The 13,290-nt window shown below is 48.8% G+C and overlaps 2 protein-coding genes across 2 annotated transcripts; one reads left to right on the top strand and one right to left on the bottom strand.

Moving 5' to 3' along the window:
* The first annotated feature begins 228 nt into the window (after positions 1-228).
* On the top strand, positions 229-4,955 carry LOC113962268 (gelsolin). The gene is made up of 9 exons (XM_027673048.1): positions 229-486; positions 1,346-1,479; positions 2,198-2,288; positions 2,462-2,632; positions 3,288-3,462; positions 3,550-3,674; positions 3,853-3,930; positions 4,352-4,412; positions 4,579-4,955. Exons 1-9 carry the CDS (start codon positions 244-246, stop codon positions 4,746-4,748), a joined length of 1,248 nt encoding a protein of 415 aa, XP_027528849.1. The 5' UTR covers positions 229-243; the 3' UTR covers positions 4,749-4,955.
* Positions 4,956-6,622: 1,667 nt separating this feature from the next.
* LOC113962270 (erythrocyte band 7 integral membrane protein) lies at positions 6,623-12,515 on the bottom strand. Its single transcript, XM_027673050.1, has 6 exons — positions 12,380-12,515; positions 11,463-11,535; positions 10,471-10,553; positions 8,588-8,791; positions 7,973-8,107; positions 6,623-6,952 (listed from the first exon to the last, which is right to left on the bottom strand). Exons 1-6 carry the CDS (start codon positions 12,389-12,391, stop codon positions 6,758-6,760), a joined length of 702 nt encoding a protein of 233 aa, XP_027528851.1. The 5' UTR covers positions 12,392-12,515; the 3' UTR covers positions 6,623-6,757.
* Between the last annotated feature and the right edge of the window lie 775 nt (positions 12,516-13,290).

The following is a 13,290-nucleotide window of genomic DNA, read 5'->3' as shown; positions in this document are numbered from 1 at the left end:
GCACGGGGGACACTTCTCTGCCTCACGGGCTGGGGACTCCACTCCTGGCCTTTCAGGGAGCTCCTGGTTTGGGTGATCTGCTTTTCTGCAGGGAGACACTGCAGTGGTGCTCCTGGGCTAACCCTGCCCTTAAAGCAGCATTTCCCCCAGCACAGCTCATGTTCTCGTGTCAGACACTCTCACCCTGGCTGTGACCTCTCTCCAAAGAGTGCAAAAGAGAAGGGGTAGATAAACCTTGGGGAGATGCTTCTAAAGGCTCATTCATTTCAGATCCAAGTCCTCCCTGAGAGCGGTGAGACACCTCTGTTCAAGCAATTCTTCAAGAACTGGCGGGACAAGGACCAGACAGAGGGGCTGGGCCAGGCCCATGTTTCTGGTCACGTTGCCAAGATCGAGCAGGTCCCTTTCGACGCGGCCACTCTGCACAGCTCCAGGGCCATGGCTGCCCAGCACGGCATGGAGGATGATGGCACGGGCAACAAACAGGTCAGCAGTGCCAGCACCCCTCTGGGGAGGTTCCCAAACTTTTCTTTACCCCTGGGTGGCATTCCTGCAAGAGCAGCGGGACAAACGGAGGCCTGAGAGCCACCTCAGCACTGAGCTTTTGTAAACACTGGGGCAATGTTTAACACCAGAAATGCCAGCAGGGTCTGCAGAGCCCTGCAGGTAAGTGGTGGTGATTCTGTTAATTCTGATCCCACAGTTTCCCAGCACTGAAATTCTCCCTCATTCCTCCTCCTCCTCCTGTACCTCCTCCTCCTGTTGTACCTGTTGCCATCACGTGTGGGGGGTGATTCTGTGGGAGCACCTGTCCCATCCACCCCGTGCCCGTCCAAACAGGGCTGGAGGTGGCACTGAAAGGGCTGAGCGCCCTCCGGAAGCCCACGGAGGTGCCGGCCAAGGTTTTTGGCTGTTCAGAAGTCCCGCGGGAAGCCTCGGAGCTCCCTTCCCTGGACAGGGATGGGAATTGTCCCGTTGTCGGGTCCGGGGCGCTGTCGGCGCTGGCCCGGCAGGGGGCGCTGCAGCCCCGCGAGCGCCGGGATGCGGGATTTGGGAATGCGAGATTTGGGAATGCGGGATTTGGGAATGCGGGATTTGGGAATGCGGGATTTGGGAATGCGGGATGTGGGAATGCGGGATTTGGGGGATGCGGGATTTGGGAATGCGGGATGGGGGAATGCGGGATGGGGGAATGCGGGATGTGGGAATGCGGGATTTGGGGAATGCGGGATTTGGGGGATGCGGGATTTGGGGAATGCGGGATTTGGGGAATGCAGGATTTGGGGAATGCAGGAGCGGGAGAAAGGCTCTAACTGATGAGGCATCTCCGCTGCTCCCGCCCCAGATCTGGAGAATAGAAGGCTCCGAGAAGGTGCCGGTGAATCCCGCGACCTACGGGCAGTTCTACGGCGGGGACAGCTACATCATCCTGTACGACTACCAGCACGACGGCAGGAGGGGCCAGATCATCTACACCTGGTGAGGGAGCTCTGGAAAACGGATCACTGCTGCTCCCCACTGACAGAGGAACCTTGGGGGGTAAAATTTCACCCTGGATAAGCATCCCTTGCGAACAAAACACTCCCCCAGAGGTGTGGGATGTTTCACTTGAAGTGGAACAATGGAGGGAATTCCTGTGCTAGCTTTTTTTAGCTTTTTCCCCTGCCAGTAGTAGTTACTCCCTTCTTTGGATCAAGCTCTGCTGGTTTTTACAGAGTTCCCACATCTTTGAGATCACTGTAAGGAACTTCTGATACTCTGTTATTGTGACTGGGACAGTTCCCAGCCCGTGTCCTTATGGAGGAATTTTCCAGCCAGGCTCACAGGGGTGGTTTTGCTGCTCCTCAACAAGCAGAGGGCACAGGCAGAACCTCTGAGTGAACCCAGAAGGGGCACAGCCTGCCCAGGGGCTGCACATGTAATTCCTGATCCCAGTACCAACAGCTGAGTTCTTAAACTGGCTGCTGGAAAGAACGGGAGACTGGGCTGGAAATCCTGAAGAATCTGTGCTGCTTCTCTAGCAAAGGTTCTTGTCTCCCCCTGTAATCCCTGTGCTGCAACACAGGACAGCCAATGTCCTCTTATTATTGAATGAAGGTTTGGTAACACAGGTTTTCCTCAACTCCTCTGGATCTCTGTAAGGTGTGTGTGTCTGGAAGGGCTGAAAATAAATCTGGAATTTGGCCTTGTCTCCCAGGCAGGGAGCTGACTCCACTCAGGATGAGATTGCAACCTCTGCCTTCCTCACAGTGCAGCTGGATGAGGAGCTGGGAGGCACCCCTGTGCAGGTAAAGGAACAAACACAACCCAGCAGAAACCAAACCCAACTCTGTGGGAATAAATAATACCTGTATTACACTCCTACCCCCAGCTGGGTGCTGTGTGAATATTCCAGCTGCAAAGGCCATTTCTGGTACCTCTTGTGCTGCTCCAAACTGAGAGCACGTTTCTTTCTCTGCAGAAACGAGTAGTGCAAGGGAAGGAGCCACCTCACCTGATGAGCATGTTTGGGGGCAAGCCCTTGATTGTGTACAAGGGGGGAACCTCGAGGGAAGGAGGGCAGACGGCGCCCGCGGAAACGCGGCTCTTCCAGGTCCGATCCAGCACCTCCGGAGCCACCAGAGCTGTGGAGGTACGTGCAAGGGGAGCAACTCTGGGGTTGTTTGGACAGGCCCTGATGGGAACATTTGTGACTTGTGCTGAGCCCATTGTGTGACAACAATGCAGAAGGCAGGAAGAGCTAAATTCCCATGGAATTTGTGCCAGGACACGGGTTCAGAGTCCCACTCCTCTGGAAGAAAATGCACACAAAACCCTGTGCAACAGCACGGAGATTAAATCCTAGTGAACAGGTCCAGGGGAGGTGAGGGTGCTGGTTTATGACTGCAGTAACTTCCAAGTTTCCAGCTTCAAGATGGCCTGTCCTTGCTGGCACAGAGGAGATGGTGTGAGTGACTGAGCAGTGTCCCAGCAGGGAACTGCTCTGCCATGGGCTGCCCAGTGAGATCCTGCATCTCCTGCCATGGCCACAGACTGGCAAAATGACAGAGCAGGCACTGCATGTCCTGTGCACCTGCAGATCACAGAGAAACAGTTGTTTGCTCTTCCCATGTGGCAAGTCTAACTCATCACCTGGATACAGGGAACACACATCTTACAGCCTTACACGCTCACAGGAGTGTCTTGTTTGTGGTTTATTCAACGATAGGTTCTGGTTTTATTTTGAACTAATGGGCTCTGGGTAGAGGATGGTTACATCTGACACCTGCAGTGTTCCTTCTTTTCAGCTGGATCCTACTGCCAGTCAGCTGAACTCCAACGATGCCTTTGTCCTGAAGACTCCCTCTGCTGCCTACCTGTGGGTTGGCCAAGGAGCCAGCAACGCCGAGAAATCGGGAGCGCAGGAGCTGCTGAAGGTCCTGGGAGCTCGCCCAGTCCAGGTCTCTGAGGGCAGAGAGCCAGGTGAGGGAGTCACAGGGGAGCCTGAGTCGAACCATAACCCTGCTGTGGTTTCCATGAACAAGTGAAGCACCAGCCTCTCTCTTGCAGACAATTTCTGGGCAGCCCTGGGTGGGAAGGCCCCGTACCGCACCTCGCCCCGGCTCAAGGACAAGAAGATGGACGCGCACCCTCCTCGGCTCTTCGCCTGCTCCAACAAGAGCGGGCGCTTCACGGTGAGTCTCTGACATCAGTAGCTCCAACACCCCCCTGCCAAGGCTGGGAGAACCTCAGTCCCAGCTGCTCTGAGCCACCCACCATCAGTGTCACCCCTGCTCTTCCTTTGTGGGATTTCTCCTGTACAGGTAAAGTGGTGCTTGAAGCCTGTGCTGACCTTAACCCTCTGTTTTCCAGATTGAAGAAGTCCCTGGAGATCTGACTCAGGATGACCTGGCTACAGATGATGTGATGCTCCTCGACACGTGGGATCAGGTACCTCACGTTTACAGGGTGACAAGAGGAGCAAAGAACAGGCACAGAGTGGCTCTAGATCAAGATCTGAATTACAACAGCAGTGCTGTTGTGTAATAGACTGTGCATAAATCAGCCACAAGGCAACTTACTGAGTTTTAATGTTTTATGTAAAAATGTTCAAACATCTGCTACTTTCCTCTGGTGTTAAACTAGTGTAGAATTCGTTCACAGATCTACAATTTCTGTAGATAAAATGCAGGCAAAAAGCTTCTTGAGATCAAGTGATGGCTTTGGTCACGCAGGGTCAACACCCCAGGCACACCCAACATGGGGATGTTCTGGGTCTGTGTCACCCTCTGGTCACTGAGACTTTGTCTAAATCACCCCTTCAGAAAGAGATTGTTGCTGAAATGATTAATATGCATATTTTTTTCTTTAGGTCTTTGTATGGATTGGACAAGACGCCCAAGAAGAAGAAAAGACTGAGGCACTGAAATCTGGTAATGTCACATTTTCCTCTCTGAACTCTCCCTTTCTCCCTTTCCCACTGTCTGCTCATGAGGCAGGAGATCCACATTCTACAAACCACAGGGTGGGTGGGTGGTTGGTTAAGTGGAGCAGCCATTTAGCCCCGATTCCCTCAGTGAGGTCCCCTCCTCCCCCCAGCCAAGCGCTACATCGACACCGACCCGTCCAACCGCGACAAGAGGACCCCCGTGACCATCATCAAACAGGGCTTCGAGCCCCCCACCTTCTCCGGCTGGTTCCTGGGCTGGGATGACGATTACTGGGCTGTGGATCCCCTGCAGAGAGCGATGGCAGACGTGGATGTCTGAGAACAGGTTTGACACAGAGCAAGTCCAGTGCCTTCAATGCCTCCGAGAGCTCCTTCCTCCAGGATGCACATTAACGAGGGAATGATGGTAAATAGCCAATTAGCTGTGCAATAATTTCCGAAAACAATCACGACCAGTCATTGACCCTCCTCCTTGCTTTGATTATATTTAATACAATAAAGCTTGTGTGAAATAATGGGAAGAACAGAAATGGTGGGGTTTGTTATGAAGAAGAAAACATTAAATAGCACCTATAAATCCCACCGTGAACCTCCTTGAAAGGAACACACCTTAAACCCCAAAACCTTCTTTGTGCCATCTTTTGCACATGGACTTCTGACTAAAGAAATTATTTTGGGGAGTTTGGGACTGTTTTGCTTTCCCCTCACCAGAATTATGAGCGTTTAAGACCCCGATAAATGAACAGTGTTAACTCTTACAGGCAGTCAGTCGTTAGTAAACAGCACATCTTTTATTCAGAGGAGAGCAAAAAGCATCTCGTGGTGTCAACAACAATTCACAGGGGTGGCACCTGCAGCAGCAACAGCAGGAGTTACAGAGTCACCATGTTCCCCAAGGACCCCCTCTGAGCACAGCAGAGCTGATCAGCCCAGCTTTGGTAACTGATTCTCCCTCTCCCACCCAAAAGTTAAACTCAGTTTACATGAAGTGCTGCACTGACAGAGGAGTGTATTGCTTTGGTGCTGCAGAGGAAAAGAAAAGCTTTGCAGCAAACAGGCAGGAAAGCACCAGCACTTGGGCATCTGCTGCCAGGGACAAAGGCACAGCTGGACAGGCCCTGCCTGTACTAAAACACCTGTAAACACAGAACTGAGCGTAGCAGAAAGGGGACAAACCCCAAGCTGTGAGGTTTATGCTGCCCAGTGTGAGAAGGGCACTTACAGCACTGATCTTGGCTTTTTGGTCTCATTGCCACCTCCCGGAAGTTCAAGGTGCCAGACTCAGTGCTGGTGGCAGCCTGAAGAGCCTCCCCCCCTGCAGACTCCAATTCTCCTCATTTCAGTCTGTAATTACATCTACTAAAGAGGTACAAAACACAAAGTTTAACAGCCAGGCAGGGTTGTGTGAGCTGAGGCTCACCTGCTTTGGGATGAAATGTAAGCCCTTAGTGACACCACAACCCCTCCAGGTGTGCACAGAGCAGCACCACCAAGTAAAACCCCTGTGTCCCAACAGGTGTATCAACAGTGCAGCATCTCTGTTAAACACCACCCCACCCCACCAGTTACAGACGTCTGACTTCTACAGGAAGAAGGCTTTAGACCTGGATAAAACGCAGTACTTTGGTTTTTAAAAATTCCTTTTTAAGAGAAACAGATAAAGGCAGACCCTTTTCAGTGCTTTAAAGCAGCGCAACTCTACACAGACACAGCCCTGTAACAACACCAGCCCAGCAGTGACCACAAGCACGTTGTGTCCATAACCACGGCATGTTTGTGCCGTTCCTGGGGGGCAGAACAGATGGAAAGTTCCACCAACAACTGTTTCTCATGAATGGGGACTGGATTAGAGAGCAGGAACCCGATTTTGACAAGTCCCCAGGACAGTATTCTCACTCCTGCATCAACTTTTCCTTGTGTAAGGCAGAGAACCAATCTGCTGACTCCATCACATACAGCTACACTCCAGGAGAATACAGTCAGGGCTGTTCCACTTCCCTTGCAGGGAATAATTCTCTTTCCAAATGTTGGATCACCTCTACCACAACTCCTTTTCTACACTATTCGAAAAGGGGAGGTTATGGATTAGAGGTGCCCCATCCAGGACAGTTTGGATAAAGTTTATTTAAGATCACAACTTGCTTGTACTCCTTCTGAGAGGCTTTCAACTTCAAATAATTGTAATTGTCCATATCCACAAACACTACACACAAGTTTTATAACACACTTAGTAAAACAGAAGAGGTTCCTCAGCAAACCCGCGTTGCCAACACTGCCGGGAGCTGCAGTGCCCAGGAATGCAGCGCTGCAAAGATGCTCCCACCCTCCCTACTCTTTGAGGTGGAGGAGGCCCTGCAGGATGTTGATGGGCAGGGGGAAGACGATGGTGGAGTTCTTCTCGGCGGCGATGGTGGTCAGGGTCTGCAGGTAGCGCAGCTGCAGCGCGGCGGGAGACTCGGTGATCACCATGGAGGCCTCCTTGAGGGCGCGGGACGCGTTCATCTCCCCCTCGGCCGCGATCACCTGGCAGGGAGACACAGCACAGCCCTCAGGAGGGACCAGAGCCACTGCTCCCCACTCTGCCAGTGACCTCCCCTAGGTGGGTGTTTCACCAGGCTCCTGTTGGCTCTCCAGGCCCTTACTCCTGGTTTCCTCCCTTCTCCTGGTCTCCTCCCACCCCGAGAATGCCAGATCTCTGAGGTCTCTGGGTCTCTGAGCACAGGTCTCAAGAATGCCACAGGAGTATCTGTTCTGCCTTCAAAAACCTTTGTGCTTCTTTCAGCACAATAAAGCTTGTGTGAAATACAGGAAGAACAGAAGAAAACATTTTCTTCTTTGTTATGAAGAGAAAAACATTAAATAGCACCTATAAATCCCACTGTGAACCTCCTTGAAAGGAACATACCTTAGAACCCAAAACCTCCTTTGTGCCATCTTGTGCACATGGACTTCTGACTAAAGAAATTATTTTGGAGGGTTTGGGACTGTTTTGCTTTCCCCTCACCAGAATTACGAGCATTTAAGACCCCAATAAATGAACAGTGTTCAGCTCTTACAGACAGCAGCACTGCCCCTGGACAGCTGAGAATACTTTCTCCTTAAAGCTGTATTTTTTTGTATCTACAAGGGCAAGAAGGAATTGAGTGTTTCTTACTGGGGAAATACCTTTCTATTCCCTCCTTTTTTTAAGTTCTGAGTTCATCAGGGACAGAATTGTGACCTTTCTGCACTGGGATATAAACATTTTCTGAGTATTTGTCAAGGACAGGTGGGTTGGAGATGGCCCTGTTTTAACAGGGAAGTTACTGGTGTGTGTCAGCACAGGCAAGTGCAGAGTCTGCTACAGAGCCCTACTGCAAGGGCACAGTATTCTTTTAAACATCACAATAAATAATAATTAAGAAGTTATGAAGTAATTAAGCATCAAAATTAATATTTAGCACAATCTGGCTGAGCACCTTCATCCTCCACATCACCACATCGAATTATTCACAAAGAAAAAACCAAACCCAACCAAGGGCACCTCCCTGCTGGTGTCCTTACCTTGGCTCTGGCCTCCCGGGCAGCCTCTGCCTCTGCAGCCATGGCCCTCTGCAGCTGCACAGGCAGCTTCACATCCTTGATCTCCACACGCTCCACCTTAATGCCCCAATCATCTGTGGCCTCATCAAGCGTGGACTGCAGAAGGCAGGACAGGGAAGTTAAACCACACACCCCACTCAAACTAATGCCCACATTTGAAGAATGATCACTTAAACCAAATCAGTTATCTTAGAGTTCTTGGACTTTAAGGGCTTTAGTACTTGTGTTATGATTTGATAATTATAAGAGCATAACTGTTGTAAGCTAAGACAAAAGCCCAGAGCTTCATTAATTTATTGAAGGAATTCTGTGGTATAATTTCCATCAACAGCAAGGACTGACACAATGATCCAGGGAAGGCCTCCCCTCCTGTATCCCTCATTCCCACTGGTCCCTTCCTGCTTTAGTCCTTCATTTTTATTTTAGGGAGTGTCATCCCAAGAGATCTTGAACAGGGCTTTGCCTAAAGCTCCAAACCACCCCTTGGCTTATCACTTAGAGGTACAATAAATCCTCTCCCATAGGTTGTCCCTGAGGTTGCTGCTCAGGCATTTGATGGATCCCCAGAGCTCGTACCTGCATGCACTGTGCAATCTCCTCCCGGTCAGAGAGGATCTCAGACAGGTTCTTGGTGCCCAGGACGTTCCTCAGGGTGGTCTGTGCCAGCAGGCGGGTGGCAGAGTCGGCGTTGGTGATGTTTGCCACGGCCAGGGTGGCGTTCTGGACCCGGTAATAAACCACCCCGTCCACGTTCACCGTCACCGAGTCCTTGGTCAGGATCTGCAGAGCAGAGAACACCCAATAAATACAATGTTAATTATTAGGATAATTACCTGTTTGTTTTGCTAGACCAACTCCTGGTTTTTCCAGAGTAAATTAGTTGAAAACAAAAGTCCTTGTGCACATTTGCTGCATGTGAACGTGTCCCAGTGCTCACAAACCTGCCAGTACAACTCTGCAAAGCTGAGACTAAGTATGGAATTAGAACACTTCTCAGTGAAAAATACATTCCATCAGCTTTGCCATCATGTTATTTTGAACTCACTTCTTTGAATTCACAGTCATACCAGCAAGTCACACCAGGGACAGGAAAAGGCAAAAAAGCAGAAATTCTTTACCCTGAAACACAAGTTCACCTGGGAAGGTCTAACCTGGGACCCTAGAAAGATGCACTGATATTAATTCCACTCTAAAGGTAAGTTTAAAAGAATTGCAGGATGCTGCAGGAACATGGGAAGGGGTGTCCTCATTCCATGCCAGACAGTTCCTATTCTGTTATTTGATGAGGGAGGGATGTGTGAATGACTCAACCTTCAAGACTTACCTGCTCTGCCCCTTCCCAAACCACCTCTTTCAGCAGGCTTTCCATAACAGCACAAGCTGAAGAATGAGCATCACACACAGAAATCATGCTGAACATATAAAAATATCTGCCTCTACCTAGGGAACACAAACCTAAATCCATAAGCATAATTTAATCAAATCAAAAGAAAAACTGGATTACTGAAGGCTTCACTAATGGCACATCAGCAGCTGCAAGCACATTCTGCCTGCCAGTGATTAGGTTTCTCCCAATTACCCTTTAGAGTGCACCAGGACAGCTGCCATTTGTCTCAATCCACAACTAACAACGAGCAACAAGCCAAGGAGCAAATCTGACAGGAAACAGATGCCCCAGACAGGCTGCATCAACCATCTCTGCTGGAAAAACACGCCAGATACATGAGGGATACAGTTGTAACCATCGAGATACAATTGTTCACTAACTTATTTCTTAGAGGGCCAGTGGGTTTCTATTCCTTTGTCACCCCTGGAGTTGGCAGCCTGAGTTCAGCTGGGTTAATGCTCTGACACACTCTGCTACACAATGAAGGAGTTGAAGGAAAAACAGACTAGAAATTAAAGCAATTTTTTTTGTTCTTTTGCACCTTCAAGCTGAAAGACATCAGATGCCATGAGGTGTGGTAGCTCCTTCATCATGTCCCTGTGCAGGGCAGGGCACAGAAGCCCCAAATGGAGCTGTGCCCTCATTCCTTCCAGTTGCTATAAATAGCATTTGATGTATGTACCAGTTTCACCCCAATATTTTAGCTGGTTCATACATCTAGATAAATTGGCACAGGACACATCACTGCTGCATCTGGAAACCTTCCAGATTTCACAGAAGCAATTAGGGAATGTTGCATGAAGCCCAGCAGCCCTCGTTCCAAAGCCCTCCCTCCCAGCTCTCAGACATATTAAATTATCTCATTTGGTCCTCAGAGGGCAGCAGCACTTGTTTTCCTTCAGTGCCCTTCTCCTACTGGATGACATTTCCAAAGGATATGTGTCTTCTTCACAACACATTGCACCTGCACAAGAAATCTCTGTTTAAACTACATGTTACCCAATCCTGAGAGGGGACAAGGAAAAAGAGAGTGCACAAAATTCTGTCAGTGTTTTATCAGACCCAAACTCACCTCCTGGGGAGGAATATCGAAAGAGATGGTTCTCATATCAACCTTGATGAAGCTGTCTGTGCAGGGCAGGACAAAAAACAAACCTGTACCAAAAAATATGTTCAAGAAGATGTGAAAATGGGTCATTAAAGCGGAGGAAACTTGCTACTGAAATAAGGTGAAGTCCAAGCACTGAGGCTGTGCAGTTCTTTGTGGGGAGCTCAGCAGCACAACACTTGTCATGGTTTCCAAAGCAGGGGAAGGCTTTCAAAAACACGTGTGCAGAAACTTCAAGTTATCCAGGTATCACTTATTTAGAGATTTTTAACATTTGGGGAAAAGACCCCAAAACTGTTAACAGTTACTTTTAAAAATGCTCCCCCCACAGAGTTACTTGTGGGGCTTAATTCTGGCAAGCAGAAAGTATCAACCTCCTTTTGTTCACTGGTCATTGAAATTGTTGAGCCTTACAGCAATGTGGAATATTGCAAAACCTGGGTGAAATGAAGGAAGAAGCTCTGGCCCCTCTCTGTCACTCTGGGCAGCAAGAGCAACAGCTGAAAGCAACATTCTTGCAGGTCTCAGAGTTTCTAATACACACAGGCAACTTTTCAAAGCCATCAAATGGCTTCTGTCAGTTTTGAAGGGCATCAAGGCTCTCAGACCAACTGGGTTTGAACTGATAGATCAAACTTCTTTTTCCAAATACATTTGATGCCATTATTCCTCCCTTTCTATTCAGTGCCTTTGACTCCACCTGCACATCACACATCACCAAAGCAGAGCTGGGCAAGGCTCACAGATAATTAGTTTGCTGCCTTCTGCACATAAAGGATGAATCACAGAACACTCTGAGCGGAAAGGGACCCACGAGCCCAATTGCTGTTGTAACACATCCTCTTACTGGAAGTTACAGGATTCTTGAGAAATCCATTCACCAGCTACTGCAAGGCCTCTACACAGCTCTTGCTTTGCCAATGACTAATTCAAACAAACTGCCCCCCAGGACATACCTGGTCCCTTTGCTCCCCCTTTCAGGATGCGTCCCAGCCGGAATATGATGGCTCGCTCGTACTCCTTTATGATCTGGAACAGATTGGGGGTGTCATGCCAGGGTTTCCAGAAGCCACATGATGGATTCCAAACTATCACACACCAGTCTAAGACAATCTTGAGACTCATATTTAACACATATTTCTCTACTGCTCTTGAGAATTTTAGCCTAAAATCTATTGGCAAAGAGCAAAAGGAAAAATCAGGACAGTATTCCACAAGAAATACTCTTCAGACTATCAACAGGATGTCACCTGAGCAGGTCCAGGCACCAGCAGCTGCCATCAGGAATATCCTGGCAACAACACAACAAAGGGCAGTATTTGTGACCCAGCAGGGATTTTTACAGCTCCAATTCTGATGCCAAACCAGGAGGAAATAACTCCTCCTGCCTGGGAACTGGAAACATCAAGCTCAAAGTGATCACAGATGACACAGTGTCTTCAAATGTCTCACACACAGCCACAGCTATGGACATACTGACATGTTTATAATTCCATACTTCATACTTAGACATATCTCCTTAAAAAAAGTAAAAATCAAAGTATCAAAAAATCAGTATTACTCCAAGAGTAATTATGGGTTCTTGCAATTATTCTGATCTCCCAAATTAGCTCATGTGCTAATGACAACTGGGCAGATGTGGTAAAGAGGTCAGTGCAGGAATCATTCTGCAAAATATTGTAACAGCACTTTTATCTTGGTGTGAAGATGAATGCACTGAAGAGCTGGGTCTGCTCCACACTGCCTGCTACAGTTCAAGAAAGAGCAGAGTGGGATTAATTTGGGTTGAAAACAAGTAACTCAAACTGAGAACAATAATAACCACTCTGCATTGCTTAAAGCTTTAATCCAACTTAGCAGTGAACAATTTTACCTTTATGCACATCCAGATGGATATGGGAAATGTAAGAACAGTGAAAACCAGCGAGGTGATCACCAGGATCCATCCACACACACCAAGGCCATCGGTATCCTCTGCAGGAAAAGAGCAGAAATGTTCAGATTTTTAAAACCAAGAGTGCCTGTGAAAGAAAGTGCATAAATTGGATATTTATGTTGAATATTCCTTGAAATAAGCCACTGTTAGCACTGATCCTCTGGCCAAGTGCATTCTGCTTAGATGAGAAGTCAAATTAAAAGCCAAATTTTGCTTTCATTTTCACTAGTCTCTAGAAGTTGTGCAAGACAGCTGAGGGCAGGATGTGGTCCAGGTAGCATTTATGCAGAATTAAGGATGCCAACATTTCAGTGTCAGCTCTCAAATGCCAGCACACTCAGAGTCTGGGTTATGTCCCAGCTGTCACAGGGGGCTGAGAAACCCCCCCTCTCACCTGGGGTATCCTGTGGGTGGGGTAAGAGCAGTGTAACATTAACAGGATGTGAAATTAAGTCTCTGGGAAGAACGTCCTGGCCAGAGACTCCTCGTGCAAGAATTCTCCTCTCTGAGGGATCTCTGGAGTCAAATAACGAGCTGTGGGTTCAGAAGCTGCACAGCTAAACCCAGCACTGCCCCCTGATAAGACAGGGACACGCTGGAGGCACTCACAGGGTACAGGAAGTTTCTTATCCTGCCAGCCAAGACTCCCAAGGGGTTGCCAGGAGCCCTCTGCCAGGCAGGGATATCCCAGGAGGAAACAGAGCACTCGCCAGCACCACGTTCCTGCTGTGCAGATACTGAATTTCACCCTTCTCACCAGAAGTACAAAGTGCCAGGAGGCACCACAGAGCTTAGAAAAACTCTGCAGTCTTGTTATCTACTGCACTGCATTCAGCAGCTTGCTTAGA

The sequence above is a fragment of the Neopelma chrysocephalum genome, unplaced genomic scaffold, assembly GCF_003984885.1.
Source record: "Neopelma chrysocephalum unplaced genomic scaffold, ASM398488v2 Primary Assembly neopelma1_137038, whole genome shotgun sequence".
Lineage (NCBI taxonomy): Eukaryota > Metazoa > Chordata > Aves > Passeriformes > Pipridae > Neopelma > Neopelma chrysocephalum.
The sequence above is the reverse complement of the archived record's forward strand: the minus strand, read 5'-3'. Positions and strand labels throughout refer to the sequence as shown.

Bases quoted from the DNA above. Each gene is read 5' to 3' on its own strand.
- LOC113962268 (XM_027673048.1), top strand. From the start codon at position 244: ATGCTTCTAAAGGCTCATTCATTTCAGATCCAAGTCCTCCCTGAGAGC. The intron at 3,675-3,852 runs GTGAGTCTCTGA...TCTGTTTTCCAG, and splicing joins ACAAGAGCGGGCGCTTCACG to ATTGAAGAAGTCCCTGGAGA. The intron at 3,931-4,351 runs GTACCTCACGTT...TTTTTTCTTTAG, and splicing joins TCCTCGACACGTGGGATCAG to GTCTTTGTATGGATTGGACA.
- LOC113962270 (XM_027673050.1), bottom strand. The intron at 10,554-11,462 runs GTATGTCCTGGG...TTTTTGGTACAG, and splicing joins AGGGGGAGCAAAGGGACCAG to GTTTGTTTTTTGTCCTGCCC. The intron at 8,792-10,470 runs GTGAGTTTGGGT...TCTGCTCTGCAG, and splicing joins TCGATATTCCTCCCCAGGAG to ATCCTGACCAAGGACTCGGT.